The sequence below is a fragment of the Pollachius pollachius genome, assembly GCF_949987615.1.
Source record: "Pollachius pollachius genome assembly, chromosome: 3".
Taxonomy (NCBI): Eukaryota; Metazoa; Chordata; class Actinopteri; order Gadiformes; family Gadidae; genus Pollachius; species Pollachius pollachius.
In genome coordinates, this window is record NC_136936.1 from 1,679,080 (window position 1) to 1,705,627 (window position 26,548).

Genomic DNA, 26,548 nt, shown 5'->3' on the forward strand with positions numbered 1-26,548 from the left:
TGGGTGACTATTTCAGGTCACATTTACAAAACATGCCTTGAATTTTTACATTAACAAATAACTTCAAGCGCTCAATTATAACTTATTTTAATTATGTTATAATTATCAGAAGCGTCCATACACTTATACAAATGTGGTTTTAACTCAATACATAATGACCCGCAAAAATTAAGTTTAGTTTAATGGGTTTTATAAAATAAAATTCACGAAAGACCTACATTTAAGCACAAGCATATTTGATTAAATATTTCTTGTCCGAAGACCAGTATTCATTTAATGCGAAATGGTTTACTTTACAGGCAGGTTAACTGTACATTTCCCAAACCCTATGGGTGCATACATTTTTGATGAAGGGTAAAAGGAAAATAAAAGAAGTATTAATATATAAAAACATGTTTATATTTGGGAGCATAAAATAAATTATTCCAGGCTTGAGTATTTCTCACAAGGACATTTATTCAAATGATGCGATTTACATCCATTGCTTTCGGGCTCTGGCTGTGACAATGTAAACCTTTGTATTCAACAGTTGTTCGTGCCCTGGTTTGGTAACTCCTCATCAAACACATCTACAGTATGGTCAAGTCAGTCTTTATGATCTTTTCTTTTTTTATTATAAAACCATGAACACGCTATATACAAAAATCATATAAAACCATCTTAAGAGTCTGCCAATTATTTATAACAGGAACTAAAGATGAATGAAAAAGGAATCAATCAAATGAAACATGAAATGTTTATCCCGATTCAAACATTCTTCGACTCGTCACTCCTGGAGTGGAGAAAGTGCATTAAACTAAAGACCCTTACAGCGCCCCCTGCTAGTATCACTCATGCAGTCACTCATCGTCACCTAGAGTCGACTGCAACCTCGTTACCACAATAAAGATGAAGGCTTCGTTACCCGGAGGCACCGGGGTACCGGGGCTCCGGGCACTAGCACGCTAACGTTTTGATTCGTGGGGGTGAGTAGGAGATAATGACGCATGGTACGGGCTGATATTAGTGGGACCCCTCGGGGGGGTAAACAGGCAACAGTAGAACATCATCAACATGGGGCTTTAAGGCAGAACAACCCGGGGGGGGTGGGGGGGACACGGCAGCTTAGATCTCATCCAGCCCGAAGTCCTCCTCGGGGAAGTCCCCCACCGTGATGTTGGTGGGCTTCACGAACGCACCGTACTTGTTCTCGCACTCAAAGTACCGCTTCCCTCCGACACTGCAGAGGGAGACAGAGGGCGGTGGTTAGACCGCGACACCACAGATATTAACACGGCTCATCGTCAACGCGCAGAACGCCCCCTACAGCGGCCGTACCATCCGTCGTGTTTTCCGAGGGGTTCGTCGTACTTCACCCCCACCCAGTAGCCGGGCTTGAAGTCTGCGGTACCTGCAGACACCAGGGGAACAGTGTTCAGAGAAAGGCAAGACATGCAACTTAATGGACGCACTTACTGGATGTTGTGCGTCCTGGCACTTAACGTACTTACTTATTGTATGGTTAAGCTTCTTTCACTTAACAATTGTACTTAGCATCGTGTAGCGTCTTATCCTAGCTATCTCTGTTGTATACGGGGAATGGGTTAACGTAGTGATAGTTAATGCTCGGCACTTGGTTCTATTAAAATCCTTACTGTACGGACTAAGATATATTGTCGTTTCTCTTTCTTCTGACAAATGTACTGACTGAAAGACGCTTTGGATCAAAGCGTCTGCTAACTGCCCTGAATGTCAATGTCAATGCAGAAGCTCTTCCTCCCCACATCACTCAATCCTCAGTAACCTCTGAGGCCAGAGCTGTGTGACCACGGACCACTTACCGACATACATGACGGCCCCTATCTTGGTGGGCTGCCCGAGGACCTGCACCTGGCAACGGCTCCCCACGGTGATTGCGTTCGCCGCCGCTTCCTCCTTGGCGTCACGGGCGGCCTGCTCGCTCTCCTTGGCGGCCATCTCCTCCTCGTTGAAGCGACCCACCCGCTGCTTCTTCATGAAGGACCTCACCGAGTCTGAGGGACGGAGCGTTGGGTGGAGCACATGTACGAATTCTCCTGACAACATCTAGTATGTGTACGCATTCACATGTACGTATTCTCCTGACATTATGTAGTACATGTACGTTTGGGTGCATCAAAAAACACAATTCTTGAATTTTGATATGGCTGGGTGCTAAAAGTGTTCCAATATATGTAGAAACAACACATGCAAAATATTTTTCCAGTACATGATGATTTAGGGGCGCCACCGCACATCTGTTTTTGTTGGATAAAGTGGTTAACAGGGCTCAATGGTTGCCATGGAGATCTGAGGTAAACAATACTACAGCTCAAGAAAACTGAGGTGATCTTTCTGTTTGAGGTGATGTTTCTGTGTTGGGTATGTATTATTACATATTTCTGTCGTGTCACTGCCTACAAGGTTGAAGATGTCACCAATGCAACAGGCTGCCTTCACGCGTGGCCTTGTTGCAGAGTCAGGCGTTGAATGTACACATCTCTCTGCATCTTATGCAACAGCTGACCGAGCAAGACGCAAAGTGCTGGAGACAATCAGTGAGGAACAGCACAAGCAGTGGACACCACCTCCATTGTGCACCCTACACTGGGACAGCAAGTTAACACCGATGCTCAGCAATGTGCGCCAGTTGGAGGAGCGTCTTTCAGTGGTCGTTGGAGATGCAGAGCGGCTGAAACTGCTTGGTGTCCCGGCGTATAAGAAGCAGACTAATGAGGCATGTGGAGTGATCATTGCCCGGTAGACATGCAAGTTGCTGCAGGACTGGTGCTGCGCTGACCAGGTTGTCAACATGGCATTTGACACCACTGCGTCAAACACCGGCCATCTCACAGCAGCCTGCATTGCCATACAGCTCTCACTGGGCCGACCACTGCTTTGGTCTGGGTGCCGGCACCACATTGGTGAGGTCCTCCTGAATCAGGTTTTCACAGACCTGAAGGTGGAGACATCACGCTCGCCAGAGGTTACCTTGTTCACACATCTGAGAGAGAAATGGAACCTGTTACCACAAGAATCCAGCAGCCAATGGTCCCGCTACATTCCTGGCAACACTGAGCAATCAATCCTGGGCAATTTACGTGCTGAACTTGTCAGGTGCACAAAAGAAGTCACAGACCACAAGCGAGGAGACTACCATGAGTTTGTGCAGCTGTGTCTTGTGTTTCTGGATGCAGATGGTGAAGAGCAGACTGCAGTGACCTTCCAACGACCGGGAGCGCTCCACAAGGCATGATGGATGGCCAAGCTGCTCTATACTCTCAAGCTGGCTTTGATGGAGCAGCACATCGCGTTGCTTCCCCAGGGCACAATCACCACACGGCAGCAGGTGCCAAAGATTCGGGCATTTGCCATTTTCATTACACACATCTATGTAAAGTGGTGGTTGACCTGCGAGAAAGCTGTAGATGCTGCCTGGAATGACCTGACACTCTACCACCACCTGCAGGCATACAAGGCTGTAGATGAGGGCATTGCAGCATCAGCGATCAAGGCGCTGGAGAGGCATCGCTGGTACCTGACAGGTGAGATGCTACCCCTGGCTCTCTTCAGCAGCTAGGTGCCTAATGATGACAAGCGTGCACTTGCTAGAGCGATCTTGGAGCACAAGCCCGCTGATCTCCCCATGCACATCCCTGAGCAGCGCTTTGGCACTGGCTTTGGCAAGCCAAAGTTCCCTACCCTCTTGCCAACCACCAGCTTGGCTGACCTTGTCAATAAGGATTGCTGGTTTGGGATGCACCAGCTGCACATTGATCAAGAATTCATGTATCTTGATGTGAAGGAATGGGCGACCAATGCTGCATTCAAAAAAAAGTGAGGTCAATGTACGTGCAATGAACGTGGTCAATGACTGTGCCGAGCGTGGCGTCAAGCTCACATCCGACTTCGTCGCAGTGGCAAGGAAGGAGCAGCACCTGCAGAATGTGCTGCAGGCAGTTGAACATGACCGCAACCAACAGCCAAACCTTCGTCGCTGCAAAGGCAAGCTAATCCCTGAATAGGACCGTTACTCTCGGGTGGTGGGTGGGGAGACATATCTGGGGGCAGACGCACTGGCTAGGTTCAGGTTCCATTTCCTCTCTCTTTCTCCCTGGTGATGTTGCTCAGTGAAGCAGACTCTGGCACAGACTGAGCAATTAAGTTTGAAGTTTAGTTAGTGTCAGCTCTTACCAGTTGCCAGTTGCCACTTGCCCTGTTAGTTGCCAGTGAGTTAGCCACTAGAGAGGGTTTGTTCTTTTAAGTGTGTCAGTATCGCCCCTTGTGTTTAACAATAAAGTCAATTAAACTTTATATGTGTGTCCAACATCCATCACTGCTGCACAAAATTCAGGGTAAGGCCACGTGAACATTTCCCATTGACCTCCATTAATTTTGTCTGTAGAACTAATTAATGAAGAATCTTGAAAGTTGAATTCTGAGAAATGCCCAAGTTACCCAAAGGGCAAACAAACAACTTTTACTTTGATAACCCTATAGAACATGTTACTGTATAAAATTTCACTGTACTCAACATTTCCAGGTCAACCTTTTGGCAATTAGACAAAAAATTGCAAATTTTTCGAAATTTTGCCAAAGTTAATGTGTTAGGTGGAACCCCTAAATCTCAATAGAATTCCTCAAAACTTTGCAAAAGTATTTTTTATGTTAATTGGAAAAAAATGCAATGCCAGCCAAATTGATATTTTGAAATTAAAATTTCCCATTCAAATTTGATGCACCCTAATGTACGTATTCTCCTGACATTATGTAGTACATGTACGAATTCTCCTGACAACATCTAGTATGTGTACGCATTCACATGTACGTATTCTCCTGACATTATGTAGTACATGTACGTATTCTCCTGACATTATGTAGTACATGTACGTATTCTCCTGACATTATGTAGTACATGTACTTATTCTCCTAACATTATGTAGTACATGTACATGTACATATTCTCGTGACATTATGTAGTACATGTACGTATTCTCCTGACATTATGTAGTAAATGTACGTATTCTCCTGACATTATGTAGTACATGTAAGTATTCTCCTGACATTATGTAGTACATGTACGTATTCTCCCGACATTATGTAGTACACGTACGTATTCTCCCGACATTATGTAGTACACGTACGTATTCTCCCGACATTATGTAGTACATGTACGTATTCTCCTGACATTATGTAGTACATGTACTTATTCTCCTGACATTATGTAGTACATGTACGTATTCTCCGACATTATGTAGTACATGCATGCATTCTCGTGACATTATGTAGTACATGTACGTATTCTCCTGACATTATGTAGTACATGTATCTATTCTCCTGACATTATGTAGTACATGTACGTATTCTCCTGACATTATGTAGTACATGTACGTATTCTCCTGACATTATGTAGAACATGTACAGATTCTCCTTATATTATGTTATTCGTCAACTTATTCTCCTGGCATTATGTAGTACATGTACGTATTCTCCTGACATTATGTAGAACATGTACGTATTCTCCTGGGGGATGGCAGGTTGCTCAGGAGGTAGATCGGGTTGGCTGGTAACCAGAAGGTTGCAAGTTTGATCCCTAGCTCCTCCTAGCTGAGTGTCGAGGTGTCCCTGAGCGAGACACCTCCCCCTGACTGCTCCTGACGAGCTGGCTGTCGCCCTGCGTGGCTGACACCGCTTTCGGTGTGTGAATGTGCGCGTGAATGGGTGAATGTTAGGCCACATTGTAAAGCGCTTTGAGCCGTTAGAAAGACGCTGTATAAATGCAGTCCATTTATCATTTAATGTACCTATTCTTCTGACATTATGTAGTACATGCACTTATTCTCCTGATATTATGTAGTACAAGTACTTATTCTAGTGACATTATTTAGTACATGTACTTCTCCTGACATTATGTAGTACATGTTATTCTTCATCTGACATTATGTAGTACATCGTGCCTAGAGCGCGACTTAAAAACACATTTTGGGATTTGTTGGAATTCCGCTTCTTTCAAAATAATTTGATTTATTTATTTCTTCAACCAGATTAAATTGAGCAGCCTCAATTATCCCAATTTACTTTGTAAATACCGGTTGACACATGTATATTTTAAATATCTACTAAGAGTTTGTATGCTTTATAATAAAAAAACGGATGTATGGTGGCGTCATGAGGGTCAATTACTATTTGTCGGTACACACATTCAACAGACACACATAATGTACCTGATTTCTTTGCATAAGCATCGTCTGAGATGGTGAACTTCTTCACCTTGGACAGGTCGCTGAACTCCCCTTCCTTCGCCCCACTGCGGTCCACCACCTGGGGGATCGCAGCGATACACATTCACACACCGGCGGCTCCATGGGAAATACGCCGTAGCCATGGTGATGTTAAAACCATTGTCAACGTTTTAAAGCCAGGCCACTGTAGATCAAAGCTACTTTGATTTTCTCATCCCAGCTGCTTTATGGTTCCTGGTGGCTTAACCCAGCATAATGCCAGGTATGAGGAAGTGGTTGAACTTCCATTGAGGAGGGGACAAATCCTGTGGGCCGCCTTTATTGATCCCAGACGGGAAATTTTGGCGTGTATAAAAAAGTGAATCAGGCTTTAAGTATGGTTGGATCTCGACCTTACCGGGGAGTTCTCTACATCCCGTGGAGGCAAAAGCAGTTTCCCTATTCAGACCAGAACCGGGCAGCATGGCCTCAACCCCATCCTAACCTCCGCACTGGTCCCTACATCACCAACGTCTACGTACGTGTATGCGGCAGTCGTCGTCCACGGGGTAAGAGCCCAGCAGCGCGTCGTTGTCGTCCATCTTTACCAGGAACTGGTCGCTGGTGCTGTAGAGCTCCAGGTCCATGCAGGCCACAGGGGTACCCACCACCATCTCCAGCTTACCCTGAACGCAGGGGCAGGGTGAAGGGGATTAGACCAGCTCACAGCGCCACGAGAGACATGTGACCACATATCTTTCACTTTGTTGTTACTCATGGTTTTGTCTGTCTCGTTATCATGCCGTCCATTTAGTGTTGAATGTTTGTTGTTCATTGCAGGGCACGCACCTTAGTTACCAAAACTTATTCCTTGTATGTGGAAAAACTACTCGGCAATAGCCTCCTTTCTGATTCTGACACATCGCACCCACCCAGACCCCCTGGTGAACGTGCACCGCACCTTGAAGTCGGCGATGCAGAGGCCTCTGCTGTACTTCTTGTTCACTTCGAAGGAGCTCAAGGTGCTGGTCAACCGCACCGCCACGATGGGGTTGGTGATGACCGCCAGTCCCCCGTCCATGACTCCGCAGCAACGACTGAATAGGGACACACACCAGGGGTTAGCAGCACCAGCTAGTTAGCATGATGTTACCAGAGTAACGTGGATGCACTGGGTTAGCGACACTAGGTAGTTAGCATGCTGTAACCAGAGTAACGTTATATACAGGAGGTTAGCAACACCAGCTAGTTAGCGTGCATACAATAGTCACTTACAGATATCTCCTTGGGTGTTGGTATAGAAACGAGGAGGAATACAGCCAGCAACCGGACTCCGTAGTACTCAAGCGCTGTGATGTCTCAAAAGGTCTGGAAGGTTCCGCCCTCTCACCACGTGACTAGGCGAGAATGGGAACAAGTAACACAAACGACCAATGAAAACGCGTCATGACAAAGACAACACCCGGCCACACCCACTTTGAGCTTGACAGACAGGACCGTTCACAAATAGGGATGCGGGCCAATAGCACGCATCGGCTAGCAACGATATGGGGAGCGACCGCTTGGTGTCGCTGCAGGCTGAGTTGCCAATGCTATTTTTTTAGAAGTAAATATATTCTTAAAGATATATATATATATATATATAATAAAAATATATATTGATGTAGCTTCCACCTGCTTAACATCCACAATAATAATTAATAATAATAACAATAAATGAAAAAAGATGTACGTTTGGTCTTCTTGTCACAATGTACCCGTTTTCTCAATTTCCCTTTTCTGAGCTTGTAAAGGTTGGAAAGCACTTTTACTCGAGTACTACTCCGCATTACTTACCTTTTGCTTGTTATTTACTGACTTACCTTTTACTTCTTTTTTACTTATGAACCTTTTGCTTCACTGTATTTATCCATTCCCAAACGATAGCTATATCTATCTGGATAGATAGTCTATTAGGATGGGTGTATCTAAATAAATGATCGCTTCCAGCTCCAGATCAACACGGTGACGCGCTGTGGGCGGGGCCAACCCTCCCAACATCCATCATCTACTGCGACGTGAGGATGAAGAGAGGGAGGAGGAGGAGGAACTAGAAAAAGTTACAGCGAAAAATGGCTTCCTTGTCTTCGGAGTCTGCAAAACAATCCGAGGATAGCCCAGAGGAGCCCGCTGCAGTGGAGACCAACTCGGAGCAAAAAGAGGACAGCGATCCGGACGAAGTTTCCGAACGATTACTCCAAACTTTCCAGAAGTCGGCGCTGAGCTTCTCGCCGGACCAGGTGGCGTGTCTGTGCGAAGCGCTGCTGCAGGCGGGCAACGCGGAGCGCCTGCACAGGTTCCTCTGCACCATACCCCCGTCCGCCGAGCTGCTACGTGGCAACGAGACCCTGCTGAAGGCCCGGGCGCTGGTCGCCTTCCACCGGGAGGACTTCAAGGAGCTGTACGCGATCCTCGACAGCTACGACTTCCACCCGGGGAACCATGGGTTCCTGCAGGACCTCTACCTCCGGGCGCGCTACAAGGAGGCGGAGAGGTCGCGGGGTCGCAGCCTTGGAGCTGTGGACAAGTACCGTCTGAGGAAGAAGTTTCCCCTCCCCAAGACCATCTGGGACGGGGAGGAGACCGTCTACTGCTTCAAGGAGAAGTCCCGCAATGCGCTGAAGGAGTGCTACAAGAGCAACAGGTACCCGACCCCGGACGAAAAGAAGAACCTGGCCAAAGTCACCGGGCTGTCGCTCACACAAGTCAGCAACTGGTTCAAGAACCGGCGGCAGCGGGACCGGACCCCCTCCGGGACCCCCTCCGGGACCCACAGCAAGAGGTAAGCCCGGTTCAGAGGTTGAGTTACACCGCGGTTCACAAACGCCACCATGGTTTACGGAACGATGAATGTCCGCATTCAGCCCCAGTCAACGTTGCGTTGTATATTAACGCCTCCAGGACCGTAGTTGTAGTGTTATTTATGTTTGGGAGCGATACCGAATCCTACTAGAGACTAGAGGACTCCGTTTCTTGACCGAGAAGAAATCGGCAATAAAACAAGTCAAACCCTGATGTCCATACGGTGGACCCTCCTCTGACAGGCCACCGGCCCCGCAGACAGACAGCAGACTGATGCGGGGCCCCAGAGCATGTTGCTTTGTTATGAAATGTGAGATCCAGGCACCCCGCGGAGTCTCAAGTTTCCTGAAACCCAGCACCGGTCCACTGAGCCGGCTCCCTCCCCGGGGACTGGGCAGGCATACATGAGGCTATCTCCACTATCTAGTTCTTTGTAGAAGATAATTGCACAAAAAAATAACATTTACTGCCGTGCATAGTAATGCGCTGAGGGATCTGATTTAGTCACTAAACCGCAGTGCTACTATCAGTTTCTGTGGGCTGTTTTGGTCGCGCAGGGAAATCTCTACGAACATTGACTGTAAGCCGTCAACACACGAGCACTGTGTGATTGGTTATGTCGACTATGGGGTCATTTTGCATGATTTAATGCTTGGTTTCATGCAGTTATAAAGTATTTATAAAATCAAATGGGATATTATTACTTTTTAACGGTGCTGTAAGATAGTCATCTGAGATGTATCTGCCATATTATCTATACAATGTGAGACAAATAAAATGCATATAAATAATGTACTTATACACACTGTAATGTAATTGTGATTAGTGAAATGCCATACTTTGGAGGTTACGGTCATGTTTTTAGATTGACCTTCAAACAACACACAAACACACACAAACACACACCTTCCCTGTACAAACACACTACACACACACCTTCCCCGTACAAACACACTACACGCACACAAACACAAACACACACCTTCCTGCACAAACACATTACACACACACAAACACACTACACACACCTTCCCGTAAAAACACACACTACACACACACCATCCCGCACAAACACACACTACACACACCTTCCCGCACAAACACATTACACACACACAAACACACTACACACACCTTCCCGTAAAAACACACACTACACACACCATCCCGCACAAACACACACCGTCCCGCACAAACACACACTAAACACACACACACACACCATCCCGCACAAACACACACTACACACACCTTCCCGCACAAACACATTACACACACACAAAGACACCTTCCCGTAAAAACACACACTACACACACCATCCCGCACAAACACACACTAAACACACACAAACACACACCATCCCGCACAAACACACACTACACACACCTTCCCGCACAAACACACTACACACACACAAACACACACCGTCCCCTCACAAACACAAACACACACCATCCCGTGAAAACACACACTAAACCCCCCCCCCCCCCCCCCCCCCGTGTTCCAGCGACTCCGACGGGAACCAGAGCTCCGACGACGAGGCCCCCATGGACGAGGAGCCGCCCCAGGACCCGGTGGGCTCCAGCCCCCCCATCCTCTCCTTCTCGGGGGGGGGCCAGCTCATCCTCAACGGGACCAACGGCTTCCTCACCGCCTCCCAGCCGCTGCTGCTGAACGGGGCGGGGGTCATCCTGAACGGGCTGACCCTGGGGGAGTGCGGCACGGTGACCCTGAGCCCGGCGGGGGGGCACCCCCCCCTCCTCCTCAACGGGGCCCAGGTCATCGCCAAGCCGGCCCCCGCCCTGCAGGGCCTCTCTCTGACGGAGCCGGACGGGGCGGGGGCCAAACTGAACGGTCTGACGCAGCTGGTGCTGAGCGCCGAGGCCGGCCCCCCCGCTGCCCAGCGCAGACCGGGGGCCAGGGGCCCCGGGGCGGCCGGCTCCGCCCTGGACTTCATCAACGCCCCCCCGGGGATGGAGATGACGTCAGAGGGCGCCGGGCGGACGCTCTCCTCCTCCTCCTCCTCCTCCTCCTCCTCCTCATCTCCGTCCCCGTCGGCCGTGGCCCCCTCCCCGGGGGCCCTCCCCTCGCTGGTCTTCGCACAGAACGGCCCCCCCCTCCCGTCCTCCATGGGCCCCCCGGGCGTGGTGCTCTCCGGCGCGGTGCTGTCCATCCCCGGCCAGCAGGGGGAGTACGTGGTGCTGAGCAGCTCGGGCCCCCAGCTGGCCCCCGCCGGCTCCGTCTGCCAGGGGGTCTCCTCCTCCGGGGCCCTCCCCCAGGTCTACTCCCTCCCCCAGGTGGTCCCGTCCGTCCAGGGCCTCCCCGTCCCCCAGTTCGTCCAGCACGCGGCCGGGCTGACCGCGGGCCCCCAGTGCCCCCAGCTGGTCCCCGTCTCCTCCTTCTCCTCCCCCCTCCCCCACTTCCAGGGCCCCCAGGCGCTGACCCCGGGGCTGCCCCCTCCCCAGCAGAGCGTGTCCCTGGGTGACGGGGGCACCACCATCGTCTCCGTCACCCAGCTCCCCGGCGGGCCCTTCCCCCACGGCCTGTCCCTCTCGCTGGGGGACCCCGCGCCGGCCAGCGGCCCCCAGAACCAGGGGGGCCCCCAGAACCAGGGGGGCGCTGCCGTCATCCCCGTGTCCTCCTCCCAGGGGCCCCAGACCAAAGACCCCGTCCCGGCCCCCAGCGGGCCCCCCTCCGTTCCTCAGCTGGTCCCCAGCTGCTCCTCCTCCTCCTCCTCCTCCTCCTTCTCCTTCGCCCAGGCCCCCGCCACGCCCTCGCTCTCCCTCTCGGCCGGGGGGCTCCCCCTGCAGATCCTCACCCCCACCCCGGGGGGGGCCGGAGGGGCCGGGCAGGCCCCCTTCAGACTGAACCCAGTGGGGCCCCTCCAGAGTCTGGGGGCCCCCGGCGTGCAGCTGCTCAACTCGGGGGTGATCCAGCTGCCGTCGTCGCCCGGAGGTAAGGGCCCTCAGAGCGGGGGGGTGTGCGTGTGCGTGTGCGTGTGTGTGTGTGTGTGTGTGTGTGTGTGTGTGTTGTCACTGAGTCCAGGGGGGGGGCGTGTGTGTTTTCTCTCGGTGTATACTAAGGATGTGACTGACCCGGTTCCCCCCCCCCAGGTAACACCCTGCTGGGGGGGGCGCCGTACCTCAGCATCCAGCAGGGGAAGCTCATCCTCACCATCCCCGCCGGCATCCAGCTCACCAGCCTGCCCCTGAAGGCCCCCCCCGAGGGGCCCCCCCTCCCGGCCAGCCTGCTCCTCGGCCCCCCGCCCGACGCCCCGCCGACCCCCGCCCTCGTCTCCTCCCCCCTCAGCTTCATCAACTCCTCTCCGCTGTACGGCGGTCCGGACGGCGCCCTCGGCTACGCAGCGTCCCCCCAGCCGGGCCTGGAGCCCTCCGCCCCCCCCCCCGGGTCCCACCTCCTCCCCCCCGAGAGCCTGCTCTCGCTCAGCCCCATGTGCGGCGGGGCCCCCCCCGGCCCCCAGCTGTCCCAGCCCGCCTGGAGCCCGGTGTCGCTGGCCGGCCCGGCGGGCCTGGCGCTGTTCGACGTCCGGGGGGGGAAGGGGGGGCTGGGGGAGGACCCCGCCCTGCTGGGCCTGCCCGGGGGGGAGTCTCTGTTGCTGGGGGGGACGTCCCCGGACCAGGACGGGGGGGGGGGCTCCCCGCTGGGCCCCTCGGAGGAGATGGAGGAGGACGCTAAGATCCTGACGCAGCTGCAGTCCGTCCCCGTGGAGGACGACGAGGACGAGCTGGGTCTGTAGCCCCCTCCCCCCCCGACCAGCCCTCCCACCTTCATGAGGAACCGAAGGCGACGCGAAGGCGACGATCACGTTGCGTTAATAATCGCGGCGGACACAGACGTCCCTCCCTCGTGGAGACGGTGAACTAAGGCTGCGTGGGTTCAATGCCAGCCTTGAGGTCGTCTCAGGCCTGATAACCACCAGTGGACTAGATACCGATCGACAGTGATGTTGACTTTTTGACTGAGCACCGTCTTGCCTGACCCAGAATGTTGTCCTGCAGAGACTATCTGTCCGACGTCTGCCTTATGGGCGCGCCTCTGTCCGCTAGCTTCTGGCGCCGACGCCCTCCCCTTCTCACACTCTAAACCCTGACGTGCCTTTTATCCGTCGCTTAAAAGCGACATACCCCTGGTGGTGGAGTGATCGCCAGCCACAGGATCAGAGCGCTTTTGGCCTCAGCAAAGGGAAGCTCAAACCGCAGCGCCTCCAATCAGAGTCTCTGGTCGCCACACAGAGTAACCAATCAGCTGCCTTCTGGATCTCTAGTGACCTGTGGTTGGTCACCTTTCAGACCGATGTAAAGTGCAGTTATTATGAACAGTGTATCTACTTTATTATTCCCGAGTGTTGGGCTTTTGGCGGACCGACTGAAGATGTGGTGATGAACGCTACACTATAGAACAACTACGTGCACATGATCCTTTACGCTTCGAGGACCAGAAGGGAACGTGTCCTCAGCCAGACGTCTACATGTTGTTTTTGGACGGTCGTCCTTTCACAGAGCGACCGTGAGATCATCAAGCTACCTTGTAGACTCATCCCTGGGCGCCATGGTTACCAAACGGTAAAAACCTTTCAGACTCAGTCAGGACACATTCGGCTATGGATTGGACTTCTACAGCATTTCTCTGAGGAACCAGAAGAAAGGTCCAACGTAGAACGTTTTAACATCCTGGGGTCAGAGCCCTCAGGCGAGGTCTTTCTGTTCTGTTTGACTTCTCCATTTTTCATTTCATATTTTTTGCCTTTTTTCAGAAATGAACCAAAGCAGTCCGATTGCAGAAGCGAGACTAGGATTCCAGTAGGAATAGTGCAGTAAAGAAACGATGAGATTGTTTGTTTTAAAAAGATAAAAATACTATACATGAGATTCAAGGGCTGCAGCAATATTTAGTCCAGTACCAATCAAGAACAAGCCTATACTGTCAGAAGATCAGAGCCTTCTCACATGACGGTAGAAGAAGCTAGGATGTAGAATTAGCTGAGCTGCAATGCAAAGCATCTGAAGTACACACTACGTGATGTAGGTCTGTGTTCCAAGCCAGTACACTTGGGAGATTAGAACGCGTTTCTACAGATCTTGAAGACGTGGCCGTTACACTAAACACGACTGTGACTCGACAGATTTGGACTTATGAATGCATCCACATTTATTAGTGTGTCGTTGATTTGTTTTGTTTGTTGTGATGCGATTTTCTTTAACTTAAAGTGCCTTATGTTTTAGATCCAAGTGTATCATTTTTACAAAGGGCGTATTTGCTGTATGATAGAGCAAAACTAGCAGGGTGTCCTACACTCCCTAGACATTCTCCAGTTTTCATGTTTAAACTACATTGTCGTCTGATTTACCTCTAATAATGAAATGTAAAACACTCCTGGTTCGGTCAGTCCCTCCATCTCCTCCTCCTTTTATATTTTGCACATTTCATTTGCATGATGTTTACACTGCACTGCTGTGTTATGAAAAACAGATTCTGTCATGTCGGCGGGGGTCACTGGCCCCTGGCTTAAAGGAAACCTCCAAGAGACGTTTGATTGGAAAGTCCTAAGATCTGGAGCGGATCTCCGACTGGAATCGAGTTGACATGTTACACTTCAGTTCCCTCCATTGAAAACATAAAACACACCAATTTGTGAGCTGTCCAGTGCCATAACACAGGGGGTAGGCTTAATTAAGGTACACATTGCTATGTTCAATGCAGCACATTTAGCTATAATAACAGCGATTGTGTTCTATTGTCTCTTTGTCTGATTATATATTTGTGTATACATAGTCTCTTTGAACCATGTACCCATTACTTTACATTTTTAAAACTGCATGTTATTTAGTCAAATGGAAGTTCTATAAATGTTTGTAATAGGAAGCGACATTAATATTGTCGCCCATATCTTGTTTTTTTAAGTGTTAAATTACACCATTGTGAAAACGGTATCCATTTTCTTTTTGGCCAAATGTATGTGGACAGCTACAGAGTATAAAATGTATTTTCTTTGAGACAAAAATAATGTGTAAACCTGAACACAATTTGAATCTTGTCCGACAGAGATTAGGAGGCAAGGGAAGAAGCGGTGGAATGAGTAAATCTTTAGTAAATGTTAGGCGTTGGCTGAGTTTGTTAAGCCCATGCTAATGTTTTCATTATGCTGTTACAATACGTCTGTACAATCATAGCCCACATGTCTGTTGTGTTTAGTCTACGATGTAATGCATGTACTCCATACACTTCGATCATACGCCTCTGGAATTACCAAAGAAAACGCGCATTTAAAGACTTTCGGATGGCTTTGAAAGGGATTGATGTTTTCTACTTGTTGTCTGTCGTTTTTATCGTTTTGTACTCAGAAGCATTCTATTTTTTATATGACTTTGTCATGCTATTGTAATAAACTACATTGACAAAAGGAGTGTTAAGTGTTTGAAGGGATTTGTTCGATGAACACTTTAGCATCGCAGCACTGGGAGACTTGTGAACTTCACCCGGCGGGTGAGGGCACCTATTTGTCTAGTGAAATATACCCAAATGGGCTGCGTTTTGTTGGCATTGCACGACCATTTACCTCTCCATCTCTGGATGAATGGAAACACAACGGGGGGGTGTGTGTGTGTGTGTGTGTGTGTGTGTGTGTGTGTGTGTGTGTGTGTGTGTGTGTGTGTGTGTGTGTATAGGAGAGGCACGATGTTTTTGCAGCCCTCACTCTCAGGTTACAAGTTAAACATCATGAGCTCTGACAAAGTAATGGGGGCAGGATGAAAACAAAGCGCCGACGTACAGAGCGAACCACTCCAGTCCGACCCAGGAGCCCAGTCCTCCCAGTCCTCCCATCGCCGTCCCCAATGGACGTGGTGTTCTCGGCCGAGCAGGTGGCCTGCATGTGTGAGGTGCTGCTGCAAGGCGGCAGCATGGAGCGCCTGGCCTCCTTCCTGCACAGCCTGGCGGCGTCGGCGGCGGCGGCGTCCACGGCGGCGCTGGAGAGCGTGCTGAAGGCGCGCGCCGTGGTGGCCTTCCACCAGGGCCGCTACGGCGACCTCTACGGCCTGCTGGAGGCCCGCCCCTTCTCGCCGCGCTGCCACGCCCTGCTGCAGCAGCTGTGGCTGCGGGCGCACTACGCCGAGGCCGAGCGCCAGCGCGGCCGGCCGCTCGGCGCCGTCGGGAAGTACCGCATCAGGAGGAAGTTCCCCCTGCCCGCCACCATCTGGGACGGGGAGCAGACCAGCTACTGCTTCAAGGTACGGGGGGGGGGGGGGGGGGGGGGAGGCCCCGGGCTGAGAGGGGCCCCGTAAAGCGAGGCTGGGCCACATGTTGACTTCTTGTTAACGTGTCCTAAATAACGTCTGTGGTTAACATTGTAACACGGATTAGATTGTACAATTTATCTGTGGGGGGGCGATGGTTCCAATCCCCAGCGTTGGTTATCTGACTGCTGGTTCCCCTCGGTGCCTTGCTCGTAGGAGAAGTCGCGCCTCTTGCTGCGGGAGTGGTACCACTACAAGGCGTACCCCTCCACCCGCGAGAAGCAGGAGCTGGCCGCCGCCACGGGGCTGACCGTCACGCAGGTCAGCAACTGGTTCAAGAACCGCCGGCAGAGAGACCGCAGCGCCAGCGGGCCCGACAGGTCGGTACCACTAACCTGACCTAAACTAACCTGACCTAAACTAACCTGACCTAAACTAACCTGACCTAAACTAACCTGACCTAAACTAACCTGACCTAAACTAACCTGACCTAACCTGACCTAAACTAACCTGACCTAAACTAACCTGACCCAAACTAACCTGACCTAACCTGACCTAATCTAACCTAAACTAACCTGACCTAAACTAACCTGACCTAACCTGACCTAATTTAACCTAAACTAACCTGACCTAACCTAACCTGACCTAAACTAACCTGACCTAATCTAACCTAAACTAACCTGACCTAATCTAACCTGACCTAAATTTACCTGACCTAATCTAACCTAAACTAACCTGACCTAATCTAACCTAAACTAACCTGACCTAATCTAACCTGACCTAAACTAACCTAACCTGACCTAAACTAACCTCAACTAACCTGACCTAATCTAACCTGACCTAATCTAACCTGGCTAGCAGGTCGGTATCTACTAACCTAACCTAATCTAACCTGACCTAATCTAACCTGGCTAACAGGTCGGTACCACTAACCTGACCTAATCTAACCTGACCTAATCTAACCTGGCTAACAGGTCGGTACCACTAACCTGACCTAATCTAACCTGGCTAACAGGTCAGTATCTACTAACCTAAACTAACCTGACCTAATCTAACCTGGCTAACAGGTCGTTATCTACTAACCTGACCTAATCTAACCTGAACTAATCTAACCTGGCTAACAGGTTGGTATCTACTAACCTAACCTGACCTAATCTAACCTGGCTAACAGGTCGGTACCACTAACCTAACCTAACCTAAACTAACCTTGCCTAACCTGGCTAACAGGTCTGTATCTACTAACCTAACCTAAACTAACCTGACCTAATCTAACCTGGCTAAAGGTTGGTATCTACTAACCTAACCTGACCTAATCTAACCTGGCTAACAGGTCGGTATCTACTAACCTAACCTAACCTGAATTTCTCCTTTCATTGTTTCATTCCTGCAGTTTTTACGCACTTTGCCCGAACGGAGGCTTGGAGGGAAGTCTATCGGACGTCTGACCTCTCCTCTCCTCCTCCCCTCTGGTGGACCATCAGCCCTCCTCCTCCTCCCCTCTGGTGGACCATCAGCCCTCCTCCTCCTCCTCCTCCTCTTTGGTGGACCATCAGCCCTCCTCCTCCTCCCCTCTGGTGGACCATCAGCCCTCCTCCTCCTCCTCCTCCTCCTCCTCCCCCCCCCCCCCGGTTCCCAGGGTTTCTACTACTACAGAGTTTACAACCTGAACGTCCATCTTGAACCATGACTATTATAATTATTAATATTGTTCGATTTTGTATTTGATGTACTATGCAACACACCCCTAAGAGATGTCTTTGTGTTAATAAAAATAAACCAATCCTTTCAGTTCCAAGTTTATTGAGTGTTGTTATTCAAACCCTAGATGTTGGAGAAATGTGAAATGGAAAATGTCCGTGGATAAAGAGGTATATTCATGCGTTACTGAAAACGGACAGACAGATAACCGAATCCTGAATAGGGATTCGTACCATGAACAAGGCAGGTTTCACCAGACATTGAAGTGTAAAAGTCAAACTATTTCATTTGATAAACTCAACGCATTGGCGACTCAAGAAAAGAGTCCAAAAACTCACCCTACCGAAGTCTTTGGTAAAGTGAACACGGTTCTATCCACCATATGATCAGTTCTCCTCCTCCACCGGGGGGCTCGTCAGGCTGGGGGGGGGGGAGGGACTGGAGCAACAGCTTGTAGTTCTGTTGTTGCGCTGTCCGACCTTGCTTCATCCCCAGCGGGACACCCTCCTCTTCCTCGGGGGCCTTCCTCCGTGTGGTGAGGCTCCGGCCCCGGTAGGGCCCCAGAGGGTGTGGGGCCGAGGCCCTCACAGACCCAGGTACTCGGCCACGAACACGGCCAGGATGCGGGTGAGGTTCTCCACCGTGGGCCGGTGCAGGTTCTCCTCCGTGTCGTCCAGCGTGTGCCAGAAGGCCGGGAAGGGGGTCGCGATCACGTGCAGGATGGGGACCCCTGGGGGCGGGGGGAGAGAGCAGAGGGTGGGTTCGACTTCCAAACAGAAGAGGGGGTGGTCCGGGGGAGAGCTGGGTGGGCTGGCTGGGGCTGGCCGGTGGGAGGTAGGGAGGCCATCAGCAGAGCTGTTCCCGTACCGATACTACCTCAAATGCAGTACTGGGTATCGCGAGTACGCAGGTCTATGCGCTGATCCGACACCATCACGTGACCCGTTCACTACACAGGCAGAGGACGTCACAGACCCTACGGTGTGATGCCACGTCCGTTAACGGTCTGAGCTGGACATTCGGAGTGGGAAACGCACCATCTCCGATCTACGCATGTTCGAGCTACCAAGTCGGACAAACATGGATGCCGACATTTAACTAAAAGTATACAAATGTATTATAGATAACAAATGTAAATGATCTTGTTCTAAAATAATTGTCAACAGTAGGTGAATCGACTATACATCGCTGTTATCGTAAGAGAGCCCTTCAATAAGAACAAGTGCTGTGAGTAGTTTCAACGCTAGAGGCTGTATCGATATACTCGCTATCGGCCGATACTCAAGTTCAGGAATCGGGAAGGAAAACAACGGTATGGGAGCATCTCTGGCCAACAGGGTGTGTCTGCACATGGGCTCCATCCCCTTCCCTACCGCCCCAGGTGTGTGTGTCCTAAAGGTCTCACCTTTGTGGAGGAAGGGGATGTGGTCGTCCTGCACGGGGCCCAGGTACACATCCTTCTTGAAGTACATCTGCTCTGCGGGGTGCGAGGCCAGCAGACCCTGCCGGTGGAGCCGCTTCTCTGGAGATCAGACGAAGCACCGAGGAGAGCGCAGTCAGCACGACACAGAGATCAGGAGATACAAGATCAGGAGATACGAGATCAGAAGAGATACGAGATCACGTGAGGCACGAGATCAGAAGAGATACGAGATCACGTGAGGCACGAGATCACGAGAGATACGAGATCACGAGAGATACAAGATCACAAGAGGTACGAGATCACGAGAGGTACGAGATCACGAGAGATACAAGATCACAAGAGGTACGAGATCACGAGATACAAGATCACAAGAGGTACGAGATCAGGAGAGGTATGAGATCAAGAGAGATACAAGATCACGAGAGGAACGAGATCACGAGAGATACGAGATCACGAGAGGTACGAGATCACGAGATCAGGAGAGATACGAGATCAGGAGAGATACGAGATCACGAGAGATACGAGATCACGAGATACAAGATCACGAGATACGAGATCACAAGATACAAGGTCAGAAGAGATACAAAATCAAGATCAGGAGAGAGACAAGATCAGGAGAGAGACGAGATCAGGAGAGTCAAGATCATGAGAGATACGAGATCAGAAGAGAGACGAGATCAGGAGAGAGATGAGATCAGGAGAGAGACGAGATCAGGAGAGAGACGAGATCAGGAGAGAGACGAGATCATGAGAGATACGAGATCACGAGACAAGATCACGAGAGACAAGATCATGAGAGATACGAGATTAGAAGAGATACGAGATCAGAAGAGAGACGAGATCATGAGAGAGACAAATCATGAGAGAGACGAGATCAGAAGAGATACGAGATCATGAGAGGCGAGATCATGAGAGGCGAGATCATGAGAGGTCTGATGTGCAGGATCACGGAGGTATGGATGACCTGCGGCGATGAGGCGGTCGAACCAGCGGGCCGTGTTGTCGAAGTGGTTGGCGATCAGAGGGTCCGACGCCCCCAGGAGGTCCAGCAGCACAAAGAGGTCCTGGGGGGGGGGACACAGATCCGTTAACCTCGTGGGTTCCAGCCCGGAGTCGCTTTAGGAGCCTGCCGGGCGTTGGGATCGGATCTCATCGAGGAGTAGAGAACTACAGCCACAGGGTTCAAACCATCTCCACAACGTGGGAAGTTAGTTTAATTTTTGTGCTTTGACGACCGGCGAGAACGCCCGGAATGAATGTAGACTATGAATGCAGATTTCTGCGACAAGAAAAATACAGCATTTAACCAGGAATTATTCTAAACATGAACAAGAACAAGAGACCTGATCACAAAGGCCAGAGTTTGTGTTCCGGTGTAAGGTCTCGATGTAAAGTCTGATCGCGAGAGTCGCATTTAGAAACACGTGCGACCTAGCCCTGTCTTCGGTCACGGAGGAGTAAACTGCTTAGGGGGGGGCAGGATCAGTCGACCCTGAAGGGTCCACTACAAAGGAACGCGGTCATCGGAAAAAATACGTTTGTCGACAGTAAGTGAAGCGACTATACATCGTTGTCATCGTAAGAGAACCCTAAAATAAGAACAAGTGCTGTCGGTAGTCACAACGCTAGAGGCTGTGTCGGTATATACTTAGCATCGGCCGATACTCGAGTTCAGGAATCGGGATGGGGCCCTCTCTACTGGGGGTCCCTGGGAGGGGGTCTCACCAGGGCCTGCAGCACTGTGGTGTGTGTGGAGCCGGGGGGGTGGGGCGTGCGGGCCATCCACTCAGACAAGTGCCGCGAGCCGTAGAGCGAGTCCGCCGCCGTCCACTCCTCGAACGACTCCTCGCCGTCGAAGAACACCAGCTGTAGTGTGACGGCAGGCCTCTGGTGGGGAGGTGGGGAGGGGGGGAGAGAGGGGGAGGGGGGGGGAGAGAGAGAGGGAGAGAGAGAGAAAGAAAGAAAGAAAGAAAGAAAGAGAGGTGGAGGGAGGGGGGAGAGAGAGAGAGAGGGAGAGAGAGAGAGAGGGAGAGAGAGAGAATCAAGGCTTATTGACAAAATGCAACAATAGAGTGGCTTTGTTTATAGACGTCTGAGTCTAAACACGCTTTCAGTCTCTTAAAATACGGACTGAAAAAGGTGAAATGAGGTCAAATGCGTTTACAAAAGATTTAATCTTAATATAAATTGAATCGCCTCACAACCCTGTTTTTTACATTGCGTGTCCGTCTGATTTACATATGCAAATGTGTGGCCTGTAGGGGCAGGTACACACCTGCTCTGTCTGATTTACACACATGGAAATGTGATGACCTCCACCCAAAGACCTCCCCCCAAATACCTCCCCCTACAGACCTCCACCCAAAGACCTCCCCCTACAGACCTCCACCTACAGACCTCCACCCAAAGACCTCCCCCTACAGACCTCCACCCAAAGACCTCCCCCCAAAGACCTCCCCCTACAGACCTCCACCTACAGACCTCCACCCAAAGACCTCCACCCAAAGACCTCCCCCTACAGACCTCCACCTACAGACCTCCACCCAAAGACCTCCCCCTACAGACCTCCCCCTACAGACCTCCCCCTACAGACCTCCACCCAAAGACCTCCCCCTACAGACCTCCACCTACAGACCTCCACCCAAAGACCTCCACCCAAAGACCGCCCCCTACAGACCTCCACCTACAGACCTCCACCCAAAGACCTCCTCCTACAGACCTCCCCCTACAGACCTCCACCTACAGACCTCCACCCAAAGACCTCCACCCTAAGACCGCCCCCTACAGACCTCCACCCAAAGACCTCCCCCTACAGACCTCCACCCAAAGACCTCCCCCTACAGACCTCCACCCAAAGACCTCCCCCTACAGACCTCCACCCAAAGACCTCCACCCAAAGACCTCCCCCTACAGACCTCCACCTACAGACCTCCCCCTACAGACCTCCCCCTACAGACCTCCCCCTACAGACCTCCACCCAAAGACCTCCACCCAAAGACCTCCACCCAAAGACCTCCACCCAAAGACCGCCCCCTACAGACCTCCACCTACAGACCTCCACCCAAAGACCTCCCCCTACAGACCTCCACCCAAAGACCTCCCCCTACAGACCTCCACCCAAAGACCTCCCCGTACAGACCTCCACCCAAAGACCTCCCCCAAAGACCTCCCCCCAAAGACCTCCACCTACAGACCTCCACCCAAAGACCTCCCCGTACAGACCTCCCCGTACAGACCTCCCCCAAAGACCTCCCCCTGTAGACCTCCTCCCCCCAGCTACCTGCTGCTTCAGGGCCCTCAGCAGGCCGTCCAGGGCGGAGGCCAGCTCCAGCATCATGGCGCAGGGCACGGCCGAGTCGGTGGCCCCAAGGAACACCTTCTCGGGGGCCCGGGGGTCGGGGGGCAGGGCCTTGGAGTCGTAGTGGCAGCAGATCAGCAGGCGGCGGGGGGTGGAGGGGTCCAGGGTGGCCACCAGGTTGGTGAAGGTGACGGGGCCCCTGGGCGTGGGGGCCTGGAAGGAGTCCAGGTCCACCGTCCAGCCGGCAGACAGAGAGGTCAGCACGGACGTGATGTGCTGCGGAGAGGAGGGAGAGGTGAGGGCCCGGCTCCCTACTGACACCTGCAGGCAGCGACTGGAACTGCTGAGGGGCAGGAGGGAGAGTAGCAGTAGTGCTGTGTAGTAGTAGTACTAAAGAAGCAGTAGTAGTAATAGTAATATAAGTACTAAAACAGGAGAATAGTAGTATAGCCACAGTGCTATAGTTGTATAGCAGTAGTACCAGCAGTAGCAGCAGCAGTAGTATTGTAGTACTAGTAGTATAAGTAGCATAAGCAGCAGTAGTATATAAGCTGTAGTAAAGTACTATACTAAGCTAGCAGTAGTATACTAGCAGTAGTAGTACTAGCAGTAGTAGTATATAAATAGTAGTAGTATTAGTAGTAGCATTATAGCGATGGTACTTGTAGTATAGTGGCAGTACTAGTAGCAGTAGCAGTAGCAGTAGCAGTAGCAGTAGCAGTGCCCTTTCCTGGTTCACGTCCTACCTGATGAATCGCACTTATCAGGTAACATGGAATGGCTCCTTGTCCAAACCTTGCACGCTTGATACAGGTGTCCCTCAAGGCTCGGTACTGGGGCCTCTTCTGTTCTCCCTCTACACCAGATCTCTGGGCTCTGTAATTACATCCCACGGCTTTTCCTATCACTGCTATGCTGACGACACTCAGCTATTTCTCTCCTTTCCCTCATCTGACAAAGCCCTGATTGCAACACGAATATCTGAATGTCTGGCAGAAGTCAGCACCTGGACAACTGCCCATCACCTGAGGCTTAACGTCAACAAGACTGAGCTCCTCCTAATACCAGGGAAAGATTGCCCACACATGGACTTACTGGTCACTGTTGAGAACATCACTGTATCTCCTTCTCCAACTGCCAAAAACCTTGGTGTAGTGTTGGACAATCAGTTATGCTGCACCGCAAACATCACTGCGGTGGCCCGATCCTGCAGATTTGCACCTTACAACATCCGCAGGATCCGGCCCTTCCTCACAAGGGAAGCAGCTCAGCTTCTAGTCCAATCACTGGTCATCTCCCGCCTCGACTACTGCAACTCGCTCCTGGCTGGACTCCCTGCCTCTGCGGTTCTCACATGTAACCCCCCTCTTCCGAGACCTCCACTGGCTCCCTGTAATAACTCGCATCAGATTCAAGATGATGGCACTGGCATACAAGGCAGTCGATGGAACTGCCCCTGCCTACCTCCAAGCATTAGTAAAGCAACACACCCCAGCTCGATCCCTCCGCTCAACTACCTCAGCTGGACGTCTGGTACCGCCATTGCTAAGAGCAAGCAAAGGTCGATCAGCAAAGTCACAACTTTTCTCTGTTTTGGGACCTCAGTGGTGGAAAGAGCTCCCTACCGATGTCAGGACCGCAGAGTCGCTCACCAGCTTCCGCAAAAGACTCAAAACTCACCTGTTCAGAGTTCATCTCGACTCTGCATAGAAACCAATGCACAGCCACCATTGAATGTTGTACGTCCTGGCACTTGTACATTGCACTTATTCAAGGTACTTAATTGTGTAGCATCTACAGTAGCTGCTATCGTTGCTTTACACAGGGAATGGGTTAGCTTAGCGATTGTAATACTTGCACTTGGTTCTATGAACATCTTTACTGTACCGACAGCGATATATTGTTTCACTTCTTATGACAAATGTACTTATTGTAACAAATGCACTTATTGTAAGTCGCTTTGGATAAAAGCGTCTGCTAAATGCCCTAAATGTAAATGTAAATGTAAATGTAGCAGTAGCAGTAGTAGTAGTATAGTAGCAGTAGCAGTAGTAGCAGTAGTAGCAGCAGTAGCAGCAGTAGCAGTAGCAGTAGTATAGTAGCAGTAGCAGTAGTAACAGTAGCAGTAGCAGTAGCAGTAGCAGTAGCAGTAGTAGCAGCAGTAGCACTAGCAGCAGTAGCAGTAGCAGTAGCATAGTAGCAGTAGTTGTAGTAGCAGTAGCAGTAGTAGCAGCAGCAGTAGCAGTAGCATAGTAGCAGTAGTTGTAGTAGCAGTAGCAGTAGCAGTAGTAGCAGCAGTAGCACTAGCAGCAGTAGCAGTAGCAGCAGTAGTAGCAGCAGTAGCACTAGCAGCAGTAGCAGTAGCAGTAGTAGTAGTAGCAGTAGCAGTAGCAGTAGTATAGTAGCAGTAGCAGCAGTAGTAGTAGTAGCAGTAGCAGTAGTAGCAGCAGTAGCACTAGCAGCAGTAGCAGAAGCAGTAATAGTAGTAGCAGTAGCAGTAGCAGTAGCAGTAGCAGTAGCAGTAGCAGGTGGAGGTGGAGGTGGAGGAGGAGGGACGCTGTGTCCACAGTGGGAATGTGTTTACCTTCCTGACAGCCAGGCTGCCCTGGGTCCCGGGCAGCCGCTCGATGAGGATGGGTCTCAGGTGCGTCTCCCACAGTCGGGTCCCGTCCACCTGGGCTGCCAGGCGCCGCAGCTGGGCCGGGGAGGTCTTCGTGGGCTTGTGGGACAGCTGGGGGGAGGAGGAGGAGGAGGAATGGAGCGTTAGGAAGGGGAGCAGGGGGACAGAGGACAGGCAGACCATAATGAGATGCTGTCAAAAAGTCCATTACGAATTCTGGATCATATTGAACTCTATCATTACACTCCAGGTAAACATCATCAATGATAGGGCATTGATTACTCATTAGGATGCGAACTGAGCAGTGTTCCTGTGTGTGCGTGCGTGTTTCCGAGAGGTACTTCACCCGATCTTTTGCTAGGTCCACCGCAGGCAGGCGGTTGCTATGGTCACCGCTTGTCTCGTATGATAGACAGATCCCTAAAATCACGGCCAGCATCAGGACCGCGATCAGGCAGAAGATGAGCACGCGGGCCCGGGGCATGCGGATGCGGTCGCAGCCGGAGATCGGACCGCCGCCGTTGTTGACCTGGAGGGGCTTGTATCGCCGACTCGACCGGGACATGGTGGTACCGGCGGGGTTGAGGCCTACAGTGGAGCGTCTACGTCGTGGTCCGACTCCCACAGCACATGGCACGTTTCCCAGCTACGTGTCAAAACCTATAGCGCAGAGGAGGAGAGCGTGAGGCGACCCCGGAACTCATTAACAGAATGTAACACACGGGACACGTCCTGGGACTGGCACCTATCGGTCCGGGGGGCCTGTGTAGAGAGTGCAGTCTAGTGAACATGTGGATCTATCAATGAGGATCTATCTATGAGGATCTATCCTGAAGCCTCAGCCCAACAGGACGGCCCATTTCAACTCCTAAATGAGAACATGAACACAACTGTAGGCTCCTAATTGCAGAGCCAGGTTTAACGTTTCTCTGTGAAGTTGAACAGCATCATATCTCACACCATTTACTCGCATGTGCAACGATAAAGGGGATAATGTTCGTGGTCGGTAATAATATTCCACCTGTCATCACATCGACGTGGCGGATGCATCTACGTCGTCCTTATGCCGCACACGGGAGGGTGGATAGTCATGATGAACGGCTGAACTCGGAGAGAGACGCAGAGCTGCAGGAGAGCGGCGTCTCACTTCCGGGTGTTGTAACGTCGCGTGGGCGGGAGCCTATTAAAGGGACAGG

General features: G+C 51.2%; 4 protein-coding genes across 4 annotated transcripts; 2 read left to right on the forward strand and 2 right to left on the reverse strand.

The window, feature by feature from the left end:
* Positions 1–442: 442 nt before the first annotated feature.
* Positions 443–8,178, reverse strand: tbcb (tubulin folding cofactor B). The gene is made up of 8 exons (XM_079732650.1): positions 8,081–8,178; positions 7,494–7,615; positions 7,180–7,315; positions 6,761–6,904; positions 6,222–6,318; positions 1,821–2,012; positions 1,318–1,390; positions 443–1,219 (listed from the first exon to the last, which is right to left on the reverse strand). Exons 3-8 carry the CDS (start codon positions 7,297–7,299, stop codon positions 1,105–1,107), a joined length of 741 nt encoding a protein of 246 aa, XP_079588776.1. The 5' UTR covers positions 7,300–7,315; positions 7,494–7,615; positions 8,081–8,178; the 3' UTR covers positions 443–1,104.
* A 73-nt stretch (positions 8,179–8,251) lies between these two features.
* six5 (SIX homeobox 5) lies at positions 8,252–15,419 on the forward strand. The gene is made up of 3 exons (XM_079732649.1): positions 8,252–9,039; positions 10,568–12,015; positions 12,174–15,419. Exons 1-3 carry the CDS (start codon positions 8,330–8,332, stop codon positions 12,815–12,817), a joined length of 2,802 nt encoding a protein of 933 aa, XP_079588775.1. The 5' UTR covers positions 8,252–8,329; the 3' UTR covers positions 12,818–15,419.
* Positions 15,420–15,853: 434 nt separating this feature from the next.
* six9 (SIX homeobox 9) lies at positions 15,854–17,758 on the forward strand (the record flags this gene model as incomplete). Its single annotated transcript, XM_079733709.1, has 3 exons — positions 15,854–16,307; positions 16,530–16,693; positions 17,704–17,758. Exons 1-3 carry the CDS (start codon positions 15,915–15,917, stop codon positions 17,756–17,758), a joined length of 612 nt encoding a protein of 203 aa, XP_079589835.1. The 5' UTR covers positions 15,854–15,914.
* A 372-nt stretch (positions 17,759–18,130) lies between these two features.
* Positions 18,131–26,500, reverse strand: qpctla (glutaminyl-peptide cyclotransferase-like a). The gene is made up of 8 exons (XM_079733890.1): positions 26,374–26,500; positions 25,699–26,012; positions 25,317–25,463; positions 22,715–23,008; positions 21,160–21,321; positions 20,399–20,498; positions 19,417–19,533; positions 18,131–18,741 (listed from the first exon to the last, which is right to left on the reverse strand). The coding sequence occupies exons 2-8, from the start codon at positions 25,915–25,917 to the stop codon at positions 18,596–18,598; spliced, it is 1,185 nt and encodes a 394-aa protein (XP_079590016.1). The 5' UTR covers positions 25,918–26,012; positions 26,374–26,500; the 3' UTR covers positions 18,131–18,595.
* Between the last annotated feature and the right edge of the window lie 48 nt (positions 26,501–26,548).

Excerpts from the sequence above, each read along its gene's own strand:
- tbcb (XM_079732650.1), bottom strand. The coding sequence starts at position 7,299 with ATGGACGGGGGACTGGCGGTCATCACCAACCCCATCGTGGCGGTGCGG. Across the intron at positions 6,905-7,179 it reads TCTGCATCGCCGACTTCAAG|GGTAAGCTGGAGATGGTGGT; the intron begins GTGCGGTGCACG and ends CCCTGCGTTCAG. Across the intron at positions 1,391-1,820 it reads AGGGGCCGTCATGTATGTCG|GTACCGCAGACTTCAAGCCC; the intron begins GTAAGTGGTCCG and ends TGGTGTCTGCAG.
- six5 (XM_079732649.1), top strand. The coding sequence starts at position 8,330 with ATGGCTTCCTTGTCTTCGGAGTCTGCAAAACAATCCGAGGATAGCCCA. Across the intron at positions 9,040-10,567 it reads TCCGGGACCCACAGCAAGAG|CGACTCCGACGGGAACCAGA; the intron begins GTAAGCCCGGTT and ends CCCGTGTTCCAG. Across the intron at positions 12,016-12,173 it reads GCTGCCGTCGTCGCCCGGAG|GTAACACCCTGCTGGGGGGG; the intron begins GTAAGGGCCCTC and ends CCCCCCCCCCAG.
- qpctla (XM_079733890.1), bottom strand. The coding sequence starts at position 25,917 with ATGTCCCGGTCGAGTCGGCGATACAAGCCCCTCCAGGTCAACAACGGC. Across the intron at positions 23,009-25,316 it reads GCAGCCTGGCTGTCAGGAAG|CACATCACGTCCGTGCTGAC; the intron begins GTAAACACATTC and ends TCCTCTCCGCAG. Across the intron at positions 19,534-20,398 it reads CGACCGCCTCATCGCCGCAG|AGAAGCGGCTCCACCGGCAG; the intron begins GTCATCCATACC and ends TCTGATCTCCAG.